This window comes from Sciurus vulgaris, assembly GCF_902686455.1.
Source record: "Sciurus vulgaris genome assembly, chromosome: X".
Classification (NCBI taxonomy): Eukaryota; Metazoa; Chordata; class Mammalia; order Rodentia; family Sciuridae; genus Sciurus; species Sciurus vulgaris.
Window position 1 is genome coordinate 43,132,191 of NC_136471.1, and position 20,902 is coordinate 43,153,092.

At 40.5% G+C, this 20,902-nt stretch overlaps 2 protein-coding genes across 7 annotated transcripts in view; one reads left to right on the forward strand and one right to left on the reverse strand.

Moving 5' to 3' along the window:
- MID2 (midline 2) overlaps positions 1-20,902 on the reverse strand; it is a 148,826-nt gene that overhangs the window by 12,720 nt on the left and 115,204 nt on the right. For 5 of the 6 annotated variants that reach the window (XM_079124403.1, XM_079124400.1, XM_079124402.1 and 2 more), the window contains exons 3-6: positions 16,732-16,802; positions 15,006-15,050; positions 9,539-11,195; positions 7,391-7,480 (exon numbers count right to left, since the gene is read on the reverse strand). In XM_079124403.1, coding sequence (XP_078980529.1) covers positions 7,391-7,480; positions 9,539-11,195; positions 15,006-15,050; positions 16,732-16,801 — 1,862 coding nt within the window. In that variant the 5' untranslated portion in view covers position 16,802. Of the gene's footprint in view, positions 1-5,655; positions 5,766-7,390; positions 7,481-9,538; positions 11,196-15,005; positions 15,051-16,731; positions 16,803-20,902 lie in introns of all 6 variants that reach the window. The other variant, XM_079124401.1, reaches the window with a different exon arrangement.
- LOC306651079 (testis-expressed protein 13A-like) lies at positions 2,391-4,901 on the forward strand (the record flags this gene model as incomplete). Its single annotated transcript, XM_079123608.1, has 2 exons — positions 2,391-2,976; positions 3,026-4,901. The coding sequence occupies 2 exons, from the start codon at positions 2,391-2,393 to the stop codon at positions 3,646-3,648; spliced, it is 1,209 nt and encodes a 402-aa protein (XP_078979734.1). The 3' UTR covers positions 3,649-4,901.

Consider the following 20,902-nt stretch of genomic DNA (forward strand, 5'->3'; position numbering starts at 1 on the left):
GGAAAAAAGATTGGAAAAATCCTAGGTTATTATATAGTGTGAGGAGTACTGCAAGATGGATACAAAACATTATGGGGAAACAAAATTTGCACCCCCTAGCTCAGAAGGGGGTTTGGAGAATCAAGAAATACTTATAATAAGATGAAGAAATGCTTGAGTGCCTGTGTAAGAGAAATGGAAACTGAATAGGAATTAGGTAGATAGGGAGAATAGGAATGGAAAGTGTAGCAGGGGCTGAGGGTCAACCACATATGGAAATAGCCTATGCAAAGGCCAGGAGGCAAAAGAGAAAGGAAACTGAGGACTCCTTTAAGAAACTGCAAGTTATTTGCTATGGCCTATTTTAAAAGACCAGAAGGATATATATCAACAATTAAAACATTTCTCTCCCAGGATAGGGGAAGGGTGGAATTATAGGAAGATATGTGCTTTTCAGGTACTAACAAATTATTTACCATCATAAAACATTATTGGAAAACAGATTTTTTTAAAAATTCAGAAACACTCATGTTTATTCTAAATTTTTTTGGTACTTGGATAGAACTCAGGGGTACTTTACCACTGAGCTACATCTCCAGTCCTTTTTATTTTGAGACAGGGTCTCTCTAAGTTGCTGAGGCTGGCCTTGAACTTGTGATCCTCCTACCTAAGCCTCCCAAGTTGCTGAGATTACAGGCATGCATCACTGTGCCTGGCTTATTCTGAAAAAAATTTGCAAAAGAGAAAAACATAAAGTTGTTTTTCTTAAAGGGGATATTGCTGAAGGGTAGAGTGCTTGCTTGACTAGCAGATGGGAGGCCCTGAGTTCAATCCCCAGCATGTGTGCACACATGCACAAATTCTATATTCCTAGCACCCAAAGACAACCATTATTAAAATGCTGGCATGTAACTTTCCATATTTTTAAATGTATGCATACATGTAATTATATGTTGTTTATAACAAATTGAATCAGAAAAATATATATTTTAAAAGTTAAAAATTTTTTTCTAACCTCCCATCCGACCCCACCTTCCAGAGATAACTAACGTTAAGACTGTGGTGCCACCCTCTCCCACTGCAATTCTCAGAGATTATAGAAATGTATGCATACATATTAGATTACATATATATATGAGATTTAATTTTACATTTTACAAATATGGGATCACACAGAACATTACTTCTTCAACTTTACATGTATTTTCATCATTTTGTCCTCATCCTGGCCCCATAGGTAGAAACTGAGATTCAAGGTGATATAAATGTCAAAACCGGGATGCAAACTATGATCTCTCTGGTTTATCCTATAGGCCTCAGACAGTCTTTGAAGGTTTTAAGAGACAAAACCACATCCCACTGATGACAGTGTAGATTGGGAGACTGACCTGGTGTCAGAGAACTGCAGTGGCAGAAAGAAGAAATGAGGGGTGCTAAACTAGGATCAGGGATGGAGATGAACAGATGCAGGGCATATTTTCAGGGTGGAAATGCCACCCTTTATTACCAAAATTACTGCAGTGTCCAGTTTAGGGGCCATTGGGGGAAGGGCTGTTTTCTGGCTCCTCCTCTTCCTTCAGGGGCTACTGGAAGCGACAGAGGAGTTAGAGCCACTTCCTGTTCTAGAATATTCCATATGTAGGAGGGGTCTCACCCGACATGGAACAAACCATTATGGTGGGGTGGGACCTTTTGGACTTGCTCAGGAGAGCTTCATTTTCTTCGCTCTGGGTCTTTTCCAACCAGTCCCGTCTCTTCCCGCCTTCCATGGCTTTCAGGCTTGTGGTGGGTTCCCTTACAGGCCCAGGAGGGGGCGCGACCTTCCTCTCTCACTCTTGCTCACCCCTGTAGTCTCTGGGAGTTGGAACCGTCCTAGAGTAAAAACCTAGAGATTGGGCCGCGAGGCTCCCTTTTTCCGGAGCCCTCAGAGTGAGCGGGACCCCTTTCTCCGTGGGAGAGTCTGTGGTGGGCCTGGATCTCCTCTGGTGAGGCCTGGTGGGAGGTGTTCTAGGACTGGACAAGGGAGCCAGAGGGTGATTGTGAGGGGTGGGGAGGAGACAAGAGGAGAGGACAGCGAGCACAAGAAAGGGGAGGAGACTGAAGGCGAGGGGAGGGGCAAAGGGCGGGGAGGGGATGAGGGCCAGGGGAGGGGCCAAGAGCGGGGAGGGGAGGGGATGAGGGCAGGGGGAGGAGCTAAAGGCGATGGGGGTGGGGAGATAAGGGTGAGGGTAGAGGGGCTAAGGGCCACAGGGTTGGGGTGTGGGCGTGGGTCAGGAGCTAAGGGCAGTGGGGGTGGGGGTGGGGGAAATAAGGGCCACAGGGTGGGGGTGGGGGTGGGGGGCTAAAGGCGAAGGACACAACTGGTTGATCCATCTCCCAGAGATCAGGAAGCCACAAGGCCCTTAAACATCATGGCCTTGAAACCTGAGGACCCCTGTAGTGGATTTCGGCATAGCAACGTGGTGGCCTTCATCAATGAGAAGATGGCCAGGCACGCGAAAGGCCCTGAGTTCTACCTTGACAATCTGACCTTGTCCTGGGAGGAAGTGGAAGATAAGATAAGAACTATCCTGGAGGATAGCGAGATGCCCACTGAGGCCCAGGAGGCCTGCGCCTGGGGTAGCCTGGCCCTGGGCGTGCGGTTCGCACGCAGGCAGGGGCATTTACAGGGGCGCAGGGTGCAGTGGCTGCATGACTTCGCCAAACTACACAAGTCAGCGGCGCATGCCCTGGCCTCAGACTTGAAGCAGCTGGGGGCACAGCAGGAGATGGAGCGCAAGGAGGCTGCCTTCCAGCTGCGGCTGACCCAGGCCAAACTGGCAGAGGTGCAGAAAGAACGGGATCTACTGAGGTGGAAGCTTCTCAGGGCGGTAAGATCACCCCACCGTCCTTGCCTCATCCCCCGCCCCCATCCTAAGTCTGCCCCCTCACTTGTCCACAGACCACATCTCATCACTGCCCACTTTCCCCCAGGAGCTGAGGGCTCTCCCAGAGCAGGCTGTAGAGGGGCCAGGACTGGCCACTGCCAGAGGGACGGGGACCGAAGGAAGTGAGATAGAAGAGGCAACGGCGGCTACAGATGATGCTACAGGAGGAGGAGGAGGAAGAAGAGAGGAGAGTGATGCAGTGGGGGCTGCCCCCATGGAGGCCGAACAGGAGCTGGGTGGGAGCTTCCTGCAGCTTCTTGGAACCACGGAGCCAAAAAATTACGCCTCTGGTGGGCAGAGGGAGGGAAATCAAAGATTCATGGAAAATGCCATGTTTTCTCTCTCTGGGACCCCGAATCCCGGGTCTGTTGCCTCACCAGAACCCCTCCCTGTCCAGCTCCCTGCCTCATTCTCTTACTCATACTCATCCCCATTGTCTCCCTTCCCAGCCTTACCCTCACCATCCCCACCATCAGGCATGATCACAGTACCCCCTCCACCTCAGATGCTTCCCCATAGCTCAGCCTTTGATGTTAGCCTGTGGTGGTCTGATATGGGGACCCAGGGATTAGATCCTCAAGAAACCCTGAACAGGAAAGACTTTGAAATCCATCAGCAGAGAAAACCTCCAGTGTTTCGCAGGCCTGGGGATTGGGACTGCCCTTGGTGTAAAGCTGTGAATTTTTCACGAAGGGAAAGTTGCTTCCGCTGTGGGAGGGGAATCTGGCTGCAAAGCCCTTAGTGAATTCAGAAATATGAAATAGAATGAAAACATACCCAGAGGGAAATCAATTTTCAGAGGTGGGGGGAGGGGGGGAGGGAAGTGAGAGGTGAGAAGTGGGGAGGGTGCAGATGGTGGAAGGAGAGACATGTTTTGATTAACCACCTCTTTTGCATTATTGAGAATTGAACCCAGGGGTGTTCTACCATTGAGTCCCCAGTCCTTTTTATTTTTTATTTTGAGACGGGGTCTCACTAAGTGGTCTAGGCTGGCCTCAAACTTGCAATCTGTCTGCCTCAGCCTCACAAGTAGCTGGTATTAAAGGCATGTGCCACCATGACTGGTCTGATTACCCCTTTTGTATTACAAAACATTATCATTCAACACTCTAGAATTATTGCAGCTTCTTTGTGTGTGTGTGTGTGTGTGTGTGTGTGTGTGTGAGAGAGAGAGAGAGAGAGAGAGGTATATCTATCTATCTGTCTGTCTGTCTGTCTGTCTGTCTCCCTCCCCTAGTATCTGGTGGGCCTGGAAATTCATGTATATAAAAGACCATCTGCCCACCTAGTCCTTATGATGATTGGAACAGGTCATTTGACCTGTACTGAGCCACACAGGTTCTTGGGATAGACATCTGAACTAAGAGGTTGATGCCATAGTCAAGATGGAGTTGGTCAATGAAGCAGAGGATAACTTAGTTAGGGCCTGGGTCACAGCCACAAACACCAAGGCCACAGGTGAGGCCTGACCCTGACTGTGGGGGAGCAAAATTGGGTGCATTACAGAGGTATCATTTGGAGGACAGCAGTGTAAGGTTCCAGGGTACAGACAGGCTTAGAGGAGTTGATCCAGTGACTCCAAAAGAGCTCACATCTTGCATTACCCTACATGTGGATCTGCTTTACCTAGATCCCCTTTCCTTTAAGCTAACTTGAGTGGGTTCCTATTATGGAGAACCAGATTATTTAAAAGTCAAACTGGCATCAGCAGAGAAATTTGAAACAACAGACCATCAAAGAAAACTTTGGAACTGATTGGGGAGTTCCTTTAGGCTTGGCAAGTAATAGGAATTCCTGCATCAAAAGAGACCCAAGGAGCAAACTGAGGGCGTTAAATCATAAGAAACAATCAGAACAAGTCTGGGGTTAACTCCCGGTTTATTTTATTTTATTTTAATTTGGTACTGGGGATTGAACCCAGGGGTGCTTAACCACTGGGCAACATCCTCAGCCATATGTGTCTATGTATGTATGTATATGTGTGTGTGTGTGTGTGTGTGTGTGTGTCCCTCTCTCTCTTCATATATATATATATAATTCTTCTTTATATATATATAAAATTTTGAGACAGGGTCTTGCTGGATTGCTGAGTTGGCTTTGAATTTGCAGTCCTCCTGCCTCAGCCTCCTGAGCAGCTGTGATTATAGGCATGCACCACCATACCCTGCCCCAGGTTTATTCTTGACTCAACATAGCAGAAATTTGCCGCTCCTAAGGGAATCCCACAGGGCTGCATACAAAGAGTAAAGCAGCACCAGCTGCCAGCAATAATGCTATAACTGCATAGCCTCATGACAGGAGAATCCTCCCCATTCCTCAGTAGATGAAACCAGGGACAGATCTGAACTCATACCACTGCTAAGGTGAGTGAGCAACTGATAGTACCCAGAAGGTATGCTGATCTAGACCATTCTCTCCTCCAACCTAATACCATGAAAAATGTGGTAGAGGAGTCTGGCTGTAAATCTCAGTGAATTCAGGAATGTGAAATAGAACAGAAGCATATCCCATGGGAAATCAACCTCCAGTGGGAGGGGGAGAGGTGGGAGGAAGAGGGGAGCGAGTACAGTAAGGGGGTGGGCGGGAGGTTGGTCTGTTTCTCCCTCCTGGTGACCATAAGCTATGTTGAAGGGGGCTAAAAGTGTGCTTTAGCCCTCAGGTGGAAGGATGGGGAGATGTGCATCTGGAGCACAAGGAGACATGACTGGAGGAGCCCTGGACATCACCTGGGGACGGTGGACCTACATACCAGAAAGCTGCCATGGCCCTGGGACATCCAGCAGAGATGTGACTTTGGGCTGTTTCCTCTTGGGAAGGGTGTGCACAATCACCATCAGAACTGGAGGCCAGACACTTAGCCTGGAATTTTCAGAAATGTCTTTGGGTTTGTTTATATCCCTCTAGATAGGGTTTCCTAACCTCAGGACTCTTGACTGTTACAATTGGATAATTCTTTACTATGGGGGGCTTGCCAGTGCATTATAGGACATTCACCAGAATCCCTAGCCTCTATCTACTAGATGCCAGTGATACCCACCCTATTTACGCAGTCATGACAGACAAAAATGGCTCTAGATATTGCTACATATCCATTAAAGGTTAAAATCATCCCAAGTTGGAGATGACTGGAGGCAATAAAGTAATTAGGAATAGTCTGATTAGAGGATGAATAAAAAGAAGGTCAGGTATGCTGAGGGGCCCTGAGAGATATAAGATGAAAATGTCCATTGGGTCTGGCATTTACTTTGGATTTTCAAGCAGATTCAGGGGAGTTGCAGGGTAGAAACCAAACTGCAAGGACTGAGTGAATGGGAAGTGAGGAAGTGGAGTCAGTGAGGGGGAGCTCTTTTTAAGGACAAAGCTTGACTGTGACAAGATGAATTTAAGTGGGATACATAGTTGAGAGAGTTCTTTTGAATGTGGGAGAAACTTGAGCCATGGGGAAGAGATCACAGAAGGAAGATTGAAAATGCAAGAAATATGTGAAAGAATGAAGTAGATTTGACATATTGTATTAGAGGCATAGTTACTGTTCTGGTAAATGAAAAAAAATTATAAAGTCCCTTTTGTATAAAACAAAACCTCCAAAGTTCTGTATCTTTATGTGTGCTGTATATCTTTATAGATTGTCTTGTGTTACAAATTCCTACTTAAGTAAGAATAGGAAAGCTCTGGAAACACATTTAGCAAATAAGATACTACCCTAGAAAGGGTGGTCTCATGGTCAGGGAATGGGAGGCCATAGAGTTGGGGGGATAGAGGACAGGGTAGAGTACAGGGCAGCTGGATGAAAGGTTTCTATGTTCTTTTATGATTCTGTAATGTGAAAGTAAAATAATGAAATGTTCACAAAAATACAAATAAACTGAATTTACTGGCTTCCGTGGTTTTAGAAAAATCATTTTTTTTTTCTGGGATAGGAAAGGAGCAGGACAGCAGACACTGATCTATACGGCAAAGGTGTGGGAAATCAAGGAGGCTTGTGCTTATATGCTTGTGATGTGGACAAATTAAAAGTGAGTAAGGACAGGTCAGGGTCAGGATGGGGACTACTTTGAGCACTTCGATGAATAAATGGAGGCAGTGGATTAGGAATAGAAAGAGAGGAAATGATCACAGTAGGACAGCACCCAACTGAAAGAAAACTTAGGGAAGAATCTCAGGAATCTGGTAGAAAAAGGAAGATGGGTAGATCCAGGAGAAACACCAGACAAATCTCTTAGGTGTTACAACTTGCCACCCATTCACTGCAGTGCATTGTTATGTGAAGAAACAGCACCTACAAAAAGCGGGCCCATGTGGACAAAGATCTTACTGACACCTTTCTTCTAGGTTTGTAGCATGTTTTTATTTACTTCTCTATTATGGACAAGCTGAACACTAGCTATACTTTGTTTTCAGATCCAATAAGCCAGCCCTGCAATTTCTGGCAACCCAGTATTTACCTGCAAATACCTCAGAGTTTACAGCAAAGTTCAACTTACTTCAGATCTTTGATTTTACAGTATGGATTACGCAGTGCTTGGCAAAGCAAGTGTAGTTGAGATACTGGGAAATTGTGCAGCTGAAAGGACCTAAAAGAGATGAGAAAATAATCTTAAAACTTTAAGCAAAAAGCTTATTTTGGCTTCTTTTTCTATGCTAGTACTAATTTACCCTTCCAAAAACATTAGAAGGTATTACACCAGGTTGCAGATTAGGTAATTTTTGCACAAAAAGTAATTTGGTCAAGATCACATAAATTGACATAGAACTGAGGCCATTACTCAAATCTATGCTACTATGTGCTAGGCACCAAGGTTATCTGGCCCTTAACCTAATGACTATTGTAATCACCATTTTAAACTTTTTTTATAGTTAAACATAACAGTGGGGTTCATTTCAAGATATTCATAAATTCATGTAATTTGCTCAAATTCAATCCTTAGTACTTTCATTTTCTCTCCCTCCTTTCCTCCCATGATCCCTTCCTTTACTGATTTTCCTTCTATTTATTTATTGGTTTTTAAAATTATAATCACCATTTTGCAGATTTTCTAAGAGGTTAAGTGACTTGCCCAAGCTAACTTTACAATATAACTGATTCTTGGTTGTCAGTTCAGATAGAAAAATTAACAGTAATTGAAACCCAAGAAAGTTGAATAGTGTACTCTCACTTTGCCAGCATGCTAATGTTGGGAATGTTCTGGCTTAATTTTTTTTTTTTTTGGTAGTGGGGATTGAACCTAGGGCCACTCGATCACTGAGCCGCATCCCCAGCCCTATTTTGTATTTTATTTAGAGACAGGGTCTCACTGAGTTGCGTAGTGCCTCATTTTTGCTGAAGCTGCCTTTGAACTTGCGATCCTCCTTTTTGGCCTCCTGAGCCACTGGGATTACAGGCACGTGCCACTAAGCCCAGCTCTGGCTTAAATTTTTGACAGGTTAAGCCCTTTGATAAAGTCAACAAAGGCAGGGAGGAGGGACTCCATCTAAAGTTGACTTTCTGGAAACGCAGAATTAATCAGAAGCCCCTTTTGTTTCCATCGGTTTTCTAAATCTCTCAAATATATTTGTCCATTATTTTACTTTATAATATACAACTGGATTGAAGCTATCACTAATTCATTGGAACCTTATAGCCAAGATCCTTCATAATTATTTGTCAACTTAACCTCTCCTATCCCTGTCACTGTTAGTTCTAAACGCAAACTCTTGCTGCACCTCCTTCTCCCTCCCTATTTCCTTCAAACACACACACTCCATTGCCCATTTCCACCTCTTATGCTACAGCCCTCTGAGGAAATACAACTATAAGAGCTAAGACTTGGGTTAATGCATTCCTCAAAGAGCTTTCTGTTCACTCTTCTCTCCTCCTTGGGGTTCCCTACCTCTTATCTGGCCCCACAAGTACAAAAGAGGCATCATCCCTCAACTTAGATATTGAGAACAGATAGGTATTGTTATTCATTGCTGTAATCAGTAAGTCAGTAGAATTGTATTACAAAGTGTACAGAATCCACATTATAAAAATAAGGAAGTAGAATTGCATTTTGTAGTATACAGATAATCCATATTATAAATGTGGTTTACCTAAGTCTCTTTCAACTGCAGCTCTCAGTCCTCTGTAAAGGTCTTGTAGAAAGAGCTCAGGTTTTATAGAAAGATACACAGACACGTAGCTCTTCCCCTTAATAGCCTGGAAATCTCTGAGGCCTCAGTGATGAGGTATACATACAGAAGAGTGAAAACCAATTTGAAGTTAGATTTACAATCTTTCCCAGAATGGTCATTTATGCCAAAATAGCAAAGTCCTCAATGATAATCTCAATGACTTTAAATGTTTATAACACTTTATAATGATAAAGCACATCCACAGTGTAACAATGAAGACTAATACACACACAGTGTCCAGTACATGGTAAGTACACAAAGATATTAGCTTTCCTCATTGTTTACCTATGCCAGTGTTCAATGTGTGGTAGATAATAAATCTTTACTCTATTGACTGGCATAAAATATGGAAAGCTGAGATGATTACTTCTACTTATTGAAAATACTTGAAATGAACATATACCTAAGTACATGAAATAAATAAGAAGGCCCATTGTCTGTGAAGGCCAAAAAATCTAGAAGGATATGAATATACTCACTGATTATATGTTAAGTCTGTTGGCTTGAATGCTGTGGTTTGCTCTTCCTCCTCAAACCCAAGTAGGTGCTGACACTTCAGAGACACTGACAGGGGACTGTGACTGCTTTTTATACAGAATGACATAGCCAGAATGTCCATTTTTGTATAGGTAGGTTGGAGTAGTATAATTGGCTGTAAATTATCAATTATCCTTTTTGCATATTCTTCTTCCTGTATCTCATACAAACAGTGAAAAAGGTCCACTGGCTCAATCTGTAATCTAGAAGATTTATCCTTTGTTTCTCTCTCAGTCCACTTCAATAACTCTTCTCGAAGTCCTGGAGAGACTTTTCTCCCAAAAGTAGTTTCCACAGTCTTTGCTTTTCCTTTATGTAAGAGACCAAATAAAAATTGTATCATTGGTGATGAAAAACTTTTTCCATATTGTTGGAATATTTCTTGCCATGTTTTCTGCACATGATCCAAAAACATCCAGCTGTTGTCATTCTTTAGGGCATAGAACACAGCAGTCAGGAATTCTTGGAAACTGAAGTGAAGAAAAGTGTAGACATTGACACCTTCAACTTTTTTCAGAAAGTGATTGAGAAAAGTACAGTTGGTATCATAAACTCCTATCCCATGTCTTCTAAGGTCACTGACTGCAAACAGAACCTGGTGCTTCTGTAGTCCCTCTGCAGCTAAAGAGCAAAGGCCCCACAGGCAACTTTGTCCCTTCCACATTGAGATGCCTGTAAGAGTTTTGAGGCACTGAGAAAAGTAGAACAAATACATGTCAGTCATGGTCTGAAGGGACTGCAAAACAGTTCTATCACCATCTCCCTGTGACTGCAGGACACTGCATAACATCCAGGAGACAATGGGAAGAGAAGATATAATATCAAGGCCTTCACTGTCTCGCAAACCATAGAAGACCTTCATTGCTGCATTAGCACCTGAAAACTGACTCAAGAAATATGCTCTCTTCTCAGCATCTGTATACCATAGGACTTCTGCCTGGATAGGTTGTTTTAACAGAGAGTGGAACTTCTTCACGGCTGTGAGCCGGGCAGTTATCAGGAGAGAGGATTCAGGAAACAGTTTTTTCTTCACCAAACTGCACAAGAGTGTCTCTACTGGCTTCCTCTCTTGGGGATTAGCAGTAAGATCCTCTTCTTGGTCACCCACATGGTATTGCAGCTCAGGGAATCCATCAAGAATAAATAGGAGCTTCTCCGGATATAGAAGAATAATGTCCAGGATTGGTCCCTTTATATCTTGAAATGTGTTAGTGATCAGGTCAGCAGCATTAAGATTATTAGTGTGGCTAATTTCTCTGCAATTGACATAAATGAGATAGTCAAATCTGCCTGGAGCAACCATTCCTGCTGCCCAGTCGAACATGAACTTGTGCACTACAGCTGTTTTCCCAATCCCAGCACAACCCTGAAGCACCACAGTTCTGGATGAGCTGGAGCCTTCTTCATTAGGATCAAATACATGTTCCATCTCAATAAAATGATCTTGTTGAGGAATTCCACATGGTGTCTTTTCTGATATACCATGCTCTTTTACAAGAAGCAGTCGTGACTCTATATGCTTGCCATGGTGATAACATTTATCAACTCCTATTTTTAGGTATTTTTCTCTTAGATGTTTTCTGTATGTTTCCCGGTAATCTAGTGAGGTGACACCAAGAGTAAATGATCACAGAATCCTAGACAACAATGGCAAACAACAACTACGACTAATACCACTATCACTACCATCTCCACTTGGATGATTCAATGGTTCTTCAAATTTTACATGTCTAAACCTGAGCTCTTGATTTATTCACAGACTTTGCCCCAGAACCCTCAAACAACTCTCCCCCAACATCTCTTATCTCAGTTAAATGATGCCTTCTAATTGATCAGAAAAACTTCAGGACTTTTCTATCTTTTTTTCTTTCAATTCTCTATACCAATTAAGAAGGCCTATCATTTATACCTTCAAAAATAAGCCTCAAAAATTATCAAGAATACAAATAATAGGCTGGGTATGGTGGTGCATGCCTGCAATCCCAGCAGCTCAGGAGGCTGAGGCAGGAGGATCACAAGTTCAAAGCCAGCCTCAGCAGCTTAAGGAGGCCCTAAGCAACTCACTAAGACCCTGTCTAATATACAAAAAGGGCTAGGGATGTGGCTCAGTGGTTAAATGCCCCTGGGTTCAAGCCCCAGTACCAAAAAATAATACATGTAACAAAAAAATAATACAATTAACAATAAATGTTGATAAGGATGTGGCCAAAAGGGTGCACTCAAACACTGTTGATGGGACTGAAAATTAGCGCAACCACTCTAGAGAGCAGTAAGGAGATTCCTCAAAAGACTAGCAATATGGGGCTGGGGCTATAGCTCAGTGGCAGAGTGGTTGCCTAGCACTTGTGAGGCACTGGGTTCAATCCTTAGAACCACATAAAAAAATAAACAAATACAATAAAGGCATACTGTCCATCTATGACTACAAAAAATTTAAAAAAAGGACCAGCAATGCAACCACCATTTGACCCAGTTGCTTTCAAATCAGCATATTACAGTGATACAGCCATATCAATGTTTATAGCAGCTCAATTCACAACAGCTAAGCTATGAAATCAACCTAGGGGCCCTTCAATAGATGAATGGATAAAGAAAATGGTATATGTACACAGTGGAGTATTACTTACCCATAAATTAAAATGAAAGTATGGTATTTTCTGGTAAATGGAAGTAACTGGAGACTACCATGCTAAGTGAAATAAGCCAGACTCCAAAAGTCCAAAGTTGAATGTTTTCTCTGATATGTGGAAGCTAGTCTAAAATAAGGTGGGGAGGTTGAAAGTAAAAAAGGATAGGCATGATGCTACACACCTGTAATCTCAACAGCTTGTGAGACTGAAGCTGGAGAATTGCAAGTTCAAAACCAGCCTCAGCAACTTAGTGAGGCCCTGAGCAATTGAATGAGGCCCTGAGCAGTTAGCAAGACTCTGTCTCAAAATAAAATATAACAAGGGCTGGGTATAGGGCTCAGTAGTTAAGCACACCTGGGTTCAATCTCTGGTACCAAGAAAAAGGAATAACAGAAAGAATATCAGTGGAGTAGGCAAAGGAGAACAAAGGGAAGGGTAGTGGGATGGGATAGGGAAATACAGTGGAATGAATCTGACCTAACATTCCTATGTACATGTATGAATATATCACATTTAATCTCACCATCGTGTACACCCACAAGACTAATTTTAAAAAAACTAAAAGTAAATAGCAAAAAGATCAAAGGAGTATAGGGAAGGAAACAGGGGTTGGGAGGAAGGGAGGGTAAGGGGAAGTACTGGGGATTGAATTAGAACAAAGTATATTCCATGATTCTAAAATATGTCAAAATAAATTCTATTGTCATGTATAACTAAAAAGAACTAATAATATTAAAATTAAAATGCAATTTAACAAAACTTAAAAAAAATAAGCCTCAAATTCATTGATTTGTCAGCATGTGCTCAATATCACCCAAGTCCAAGGTATTATGAACTCTCCTGGACTGCTGAAATAGACTCCTACTTGTCTACCCTTATGTATCTAATCCAAGCAGCCAAAGTGAGTTTCTATAAATATCAATCACATCATGTCACTGCCCTGTCCAAAATCGTTTAAGAGCTTTTCATTGCCCTTGGCGTAAAAATCAAAATCCTCACTTCATCCTACAAGGTGTTCCATGATCTGGACCCTACCTACCTCCGCTCCCCAGCCTCATTTTATCATTCTCCTTACTTCTTCCACTAAAGTTGCACTAGCCTACTTTTAGTTTCTCATAAATACCACATTCTCTCCTACTTCAGAGCTTTTTCATTAACAGTCCACTCTAACTTGAACACTCTTCCTCCTATTCTTCCATGGACAGCTGCTTCTTATACTTCTGATCTCAAATATTACTTCTCAGAAGAGAATCTGCCTGGCCACTCAAATTAATATTCTTTCTACTATTCCCCTTCCCAGCACACTGTTTTCCCCTTTATATCACTTGTCACAATTTATAATTATCTTATTTTTAAAATTTCCATTATTTGTTTTTCCGACTAAATAATAATCTTAATGACAACAAAGGTTTTATCTGTCTTTTTCACCATAGTACCCTGAATACCTAGCATGGTGGTCAGCACACAGTGGACACTCAATATATATTTATTGAATATGGCTATAAATGTTTTTGAAATAAAAGCAAGTCATTTATTATTAAATATTCTGTGTCTGATATTGTGCTTGGCCCTTTACATACATTTCTGACTTAATTCTCAAAACAATCTCGCCAGTTAGGTATTTTCCACATCTGGTAGTTGAAGAAATTCAAACACATAACCAGGACTGGCTTCTGGAGTGTACATCAGGTCTTCATGCTCAAGACCCATGCTTGATTTAATGTCCCGCTATTGCTGTCTTGAAATTCTTAACATTTGAATAAGAGATCCTGTGTTTTCACTTTGTACTAAACTGCAAATTATATAGCCAGTCCTCCTTATAGCATTTGGTAGCTTGACCAATTCCAGTAAGTGGCAGATTCAGGTTTATCTGAGGTCCATATGCTTAAACACTGTACTAGGTAGCTTTTCAACTGAATCTAAAAAAAATAACAAGGAGTCAGATATCCAGTTGAAACTTCTGTTAAGTGAATGTCTACACCAGTATTTTCCAAATGAGTTGTTCCTTAGGATATTATTACACAATATACTAATAAGGAAAGCTGTAAAAAAGGTGTTCTATGATCAAATAAATTGAGGGAAACATACCCTCTTCCCCCTGAGTTTCTCAATGCTAGATATTAGCATAGGAAAGACTTCTTTACTTCAAGTTAAACAGAGTGTTTAAATTTGTTTAATCCAACATTTTCCGGTCTTAAATGACTAAAGAACCCTTTTATAACAGCAAAGATTTTAACACCTGGAAGACAATATTCTGTAGAATGAAGGGGAATACTGAACTAGATAAGATCTGGCAAAATTTTTCTGTAAAATTTCATGAATAGTTTTGGTTTTTCAGGCTCTATTGCAACTATTCAACTTTGCAATCACTCAATTTTGCAATCTCAATTTTGCATGAAAGCAGTCATAGACAATATGTAAATGAATGGTCTTTTCCAGTAAAACTTTGGTACAAAAATACGCAACTGACTGGATTTGGCCTACTAGCTACAGTTTGTTGGTCTTATTTATATAATTCCAAAAGAGAATTTGCTAGCCTATAAAAATCTACATCTGTGTCTTAATGACCACCTCCTGGTCCTTCCAGTATTTGGATACATTGTACATGATGTAAAAGTACTATTTGTTATGACAGTTTGGAAAATCATAGGTGTTTCCAAAGTCAATAACTGCTAAAGAATAAGAGGGAAATGTAAAATCAGTGGGAATGAGAAGCTGGGTTGATGAGAGACACTAATCACAAAATAGAAAAAGAGGGTAAAATAAAAAAGACATCTACCTGTAAGCTCCTTCCATGAAAATGAAGCCAGAGAACTAGAAGCAGCTGTGGAGAAAGAGTTTGAGTTAGGAAAAGCACAAATATACCTTTATATCAAATATACCTTCATACATGAAACGGAAACACAAATATAGCTACATTGCTACAACCATTCATGCTGGAAGAAAGCAAGTCACTTCATATCTTTTTTTAACGTACCTACAAAGGTATTTTACAAGTAACGCCCACCATGAAGGAAAACATAAGAACTTCCTTCACACATATATATAGGTTGTGAACATTTTAACTTATGATTAATAAGGAAAATTTAGGCATAAACTTAAAGATGTATACAATATTTGAAATGACTGTTTTCTGGTGTTTTTCTTTGCATTGAACATTAGCCTATTGCTTCTACAGAGGCTTCTTCTGAGCCTAACATGGTAAATGAGAAAGAGTAAAGCATTGGTGGATATTAGTTTAACAGATATATACAATGGCCTACATTCACATACACATACACACATTCAATCCAAACATAAAAGTAAAGTAAGTACACGTTCCTATAGTTGTTTTTTTTTTCTTTAATATTTGCACACCTCTGGGAAAAGGTGTAACATGATAGGTGGTAAAGGTGGATGGATGGAAGCAGGGTTTGCAGAGGCAGATACTAAGAATGTTACAGAAATGAGAAAGCAAGTGACTGGTGTGTTGAAGATAATGGGCATTTTTTCCCCCACAACTAAATGTTCCTTGTAGTTCTGGAGTCAGCCACCAGGGAAGGACTCTAGCAAATTTTACTCTTGTTCTTTTGTGTTCTCTTTTGAAAAAGCTGTGGTTACAGCAAAGGAAGAGACGTGAGGCTTTTATGATTATGAATGTTTTGGGGATTATGGAAAATAATAAACCACAGTTGCCTCTTCACCTTTTGGCTTTCTTTTTCCTCATTTTAGGCAAAACATAATTTGTGCAGTCAATTTTAAATTAAGAAGTAAATACTGTATCCAAGCAATAGCTTAAGATTCCTTAGAAAACTTGGATTGGAACCACCATTTGATTCAGGTATCCCACTCCTTGGTTTATACCCAAAGGACTTAAAATCAGCATACTACAGAGACACAGTCACATCAATGTTTACAGCAGCTCAATTCACAATAGCTAAACTATGGAATCAACCTAGATGTCCTTCAACAGATGAATGTATAAAGAAAATGTGGCATATATATACAATGGAATATTACTCAGCCTTTAAGAAGAATGCAATTATGGCATATGCAGATAAATGAATGAGGTTGGAAAATATCATGCTAAGAGAAATAAGTCAATCCCAAAAAACCAAAGGCAAAATGTTTTCTCTGCTATCCAGAAGCTGATCCATAATGGGGGAGGGGCTAGAGAAGAATGGAGGAAATTTGGATTGGGCAGAGGGGAGTGATGGGAGGGGAGGGGTGTGGGGGTGGAAAGGATGGTGGAATGAGACACACATTATTACCCTATGTACATGTATGATTGCACAAATCGTGTACAGCCAGAGAAATGAGAAGTTATGCTCTATTTGTGTATAATGAGTTGAAATGTACTCTTCTGTTATATATAACTAATTAGAACAAATAAAAATGTAAAAAGATACCCATATACACATCTAACAAAATATAAATATTCAGAAGAATCACAAAGGCTATGAGAAGTAAAAGAAAGAAAACAAAAAGTTTTATTTAGAATACTCCTTATTCATTCAATTATTCACCTTTCTCTGCAGACAACAAACTCCAGGTACAAGCAGGTTCCATATCTTTTCTTTTCTTCTGACTGTTCATCCTGGAAAATAAAGAAAACCGTAATCCAAAACAGAAATAATGGCTATAACACCCTTCTAAAACATATCTTTGGTGATCTTGGTAAAGGGAGAATTCTAAGATTATGTGTTGGAATATTGTAGTATAAGAGAAATAGTCTAGAGAATCAAGAGATCTAGGCCTTAATTCCACTTCTGTCTACCTATGGAATTTGAGTAAGATTATTCTCTTTTCTTGGTCTGTTTTATTATTTTCAAAATGGTTAAGGCAATGCTAGATCAGGTTTCTTTTTAGGTTTCACATTGTAAGAGCAGTGGTTTTCAGTTCTCATTGCATATTAGAACCATTTTTTGTGTGTGGTGCTGGGGATTGAACCCAGGGCCTTGTGCTTGCAAGGCAAGCACTCTACCAACTGAGCTATATCCCCAGCCCCCTAGAACCATTTTTGTACTACCATCTAGAACTAATTTTCCCTCTTTGCAATATGACTTATCACATTTGAATATATTTAGTAATTTTCTTATGTATAATGATTATTGTTATTTGTCAGTTTTTTCACCTACACTGCATTATGGTCAATGCCATGAACTTGCAATCCGACATAAAAAAATTGGGGTATATTTTCCTATTTTTTTTCTTTCAGCTCAACCTTGAGACTTGTTTTGACCAAAACAATGAACACAGAATTGAACATGTCCCCTCTTGTAATCCTTTTTTTCCTCATATTTTTATTGGTGTATTATATTTGTACATACTGGTGGAATTTATTGCTACTTATTAATATATATATATATTCTAATAAATTTGGCCAATAACACTCCTACGCCCTACTCTCCTCCATCCCCTGGTCCCTTTCCTCTATTGTTTTACAGATCTCCCATTAATTTTTAGGAGATCCACCCCATATATGAGAGAAAACATATGACCCTTGACCTTATGGGTTTGACTTAGTTTGCTTAACATAATGGTCTCAAGTTTCATCCATTTTCCTGCAAATGACATAATTTCATTCTTCTTTACAGCTGAAGAAAACTCTATTGTGTATATATATAGATAGATAGATCATGTTTTCTTTATCCATTCATTCACTGATATACACCTTAGCTGGTTCCCTAAGTTGACTATTGTGAATTGTGCTGCTATAAACACGGGGATGCATGTATCACTGTAGCAAGATGCCTTTAATTCCTTCAGACTAAAAACCAAGAAATGGCATAGCTAGGTCATATGGGTTTTATTCTAAGGTGTGGGGTATGCATGCATGCAAGGGCTAGATTTTTTTTATTCATTTATTTTTTCAAAGTGCTAGGAATCGAATCCAGTTCCTCACACATGCTAGGCAAGTGCTCTATCACTGAGTCACAACCCCAGGCCTAGGCCTGAGGGTTTTTAAGTCCTTCCTCTTTTTTGTTGCTCACCAAGCTCCTATTTCAAGTGTACTGACTGCATCTGACTGAAATAGTTCTTAGCTTCCCTTCTCACCAGTATAAGGTAGGATGGAGTGGTATACACTGTTGATTGGAGTTTTGTCTGGATAGACAAGACTGATAAACTCTGAGGGTGGGGTTGCTGCCAAGTTTTATGAGGAGAGTTCTGCCAGCTGGGGATTAGGACTAATCAGGACTTAGGGGCTTTGTTGGATGTTATCTGCTCTGGAGATATTAGATCAATACACCCCTATGCCCTCTCAGATGCTGATCTCTGCTGGGAGTATGAATTGCAGAAGCCTCCCAAGAATTCTACTTACTGGGCAAGAGAATCAACCCTCCACACGCTCTGCTGCCCACAAACACAATCTGTCCACGCGTAGTCACTGAGTATATTCACACCCACGTGTTCAGATTCTACAGCCTCTTCAGCTGGTCACATGAGCCACCAGACTCAAAGAAGTGAGCTGGGCTCCTCTTCATTTTTCTAACTTGAATTCCCCATGAACAATCTCCCCTGTGCCTGTTTCATTCATTTTCTGCTAGGTATAACCTATGCCACACAGCAGGCACTTGCCAGGAGAGTATAGCTATGTTTGCTATGATCTCCTCGGTTCCTGCAACAGCTAGCTGCAACATGGCTGTCTCAAGATGGCTCCTGCCTTAGCTCTCTGTTTACCAGTTGAGAACTATAGACCACTTTTAAAACACAAGTTTGTGGTGCAGCCTCTGGATCAGCTAAGTTCAGGCTGCTTTTCTGATCTATAGGTTTTTCTGTATCAAATCTGTTCAATTTATTTCTCTGTGTTGTCCCTCCCTTCTGCAGTGAACCAGCCTACTACCACAACGGGTTTGACTCCAATGTACTCTTTCTTCTTGGTTCAATGTACCAGAATTTCTGAGTCTCTAAGACACTCTGTGCAATCATTGAATTTTGGTGAGATTCTACTTTCACCCACCTGAGTGAGAAGCAGTACTGCTGCTTGAATTCCAAGACATGGAGCAACTAGAAATGCAGTCTTCCTCTAATCTGTCATCTTGAATCTCTCCCCATCTTATAATTCTGTCATTGTTACGAGAGAAGTCACAAAAGAAACAATCCCCAGCTAGTCCACTGAGCCAAGAAGGAGGAATATATGAAGCACAGCTACCCTAGTTTATTTGCAATCCTAGAGCAAAACTGTAGAGCCACCACAGTCTTGCTCACAGTTGCCCAACAGCACTAAGCAGCTGAGTCCCAGCTGGACTCCAGAGCTGTGATAGTAACTATTTAGTACCACAGAGATTTTGTGGTTGTTACGTACCACTGTGGCAATAGCTAACCTATAAATCTTTCTAGAACATATTATGGCTACTATATGTTTGGCACAGAATATCTAATGAATGAGATATTCATTAAATATTCAATGAATAAATTGAATGAATAGATGCTTTCAAAGATAATCCAATTACTGGTCCATATGCTTGATAAATCAAATCAGAATCTTTGGTGAAGCTTGGCATTGATTTTTTTAAAAGCATCTCCAGGTGAGGCTAATACACAGTTAGCAAAGAGAACTACTGTCCTAAGATCTGGTTATTTTTGATAGCAAAAAGAATGGATTAGTGAAGCAAACAGGCTTTAGAATCCAATAAATTTGTTCGAGCCCTGACTCTACTACCTACTATGTGACAACCATAGAATTTGCATCTCTACACATCAGATTTTGTTATTTGTTAAGTGGAGATAACAATAGTACTTTTCCTATAAGGTAATTGAGAATACTAAATGAGATAAGGCATATAAAGTTTTAGTCCACTATGTAGTATACAGTGCAAACTCAATAATCCTAAAATATAACTAATGTATTTTATCATTTCATATGGAGTAGATATGTCTTTGAACTCAGATAGACTTTAAGTCCCATTTCCAATCTTTCTAGCAAAATGACCTTAAGTAAATTAAATAGAGACTCCAAAACCCACATATGAAATATGGTTGATGGTACAATTACTTCATTAATTCATGAGAATTAAGTAATATGGCATTCATAAAATGCTTAGCACAGGGCCGGGTACAATACAAATGGTAAATGTTAAGAGAAAGAAATAAGATGTCATTTATTATAACTTTGACAGAAAGAAGGCATATTCTATTAAAATCTATACATAGTAATTTCATTCCTATGATACAGAATGTTTCCAGGATAAAATCATATTCACACATTTTGGATTATTTTCCCAATCTCTAGGAATATCATTATCCTTCTCAAGATAAAATCAATCCTTGGGATGGAGATGTGGTTTAATGGTAGAGCACTTGCCTAGCATATGCAAGGCCCTGGACTTAATCCCCAGCACCACTAAATATAATCAGTTCTTTGGCTGAATTTATTCCAGTAACAGTGTCTGCCCTAGATAAAGAAGATGGAGAGGTGCATGGTATCTCACTCTTTTCCTGGGCAATCTAAGTCTTGTCCATTATTTCAATTATCCTTATGACTCCTAATTGTTTATTCCAGTCTAGGTCTCTCTTCTGAGATTCCAATTTATACATTTAAAAGCTTACTCAACATATCCAATTAGATATTGACTCCTCTCTGTTTTCATCTCCTTTGATTACTATTGTTTTATTCATCTTGCATTCTTTCGCTCACCTTTGCTCTAATAAGAGATCACAATACCTGTAGAGAATAATCAGATTCCTCATCCTTGA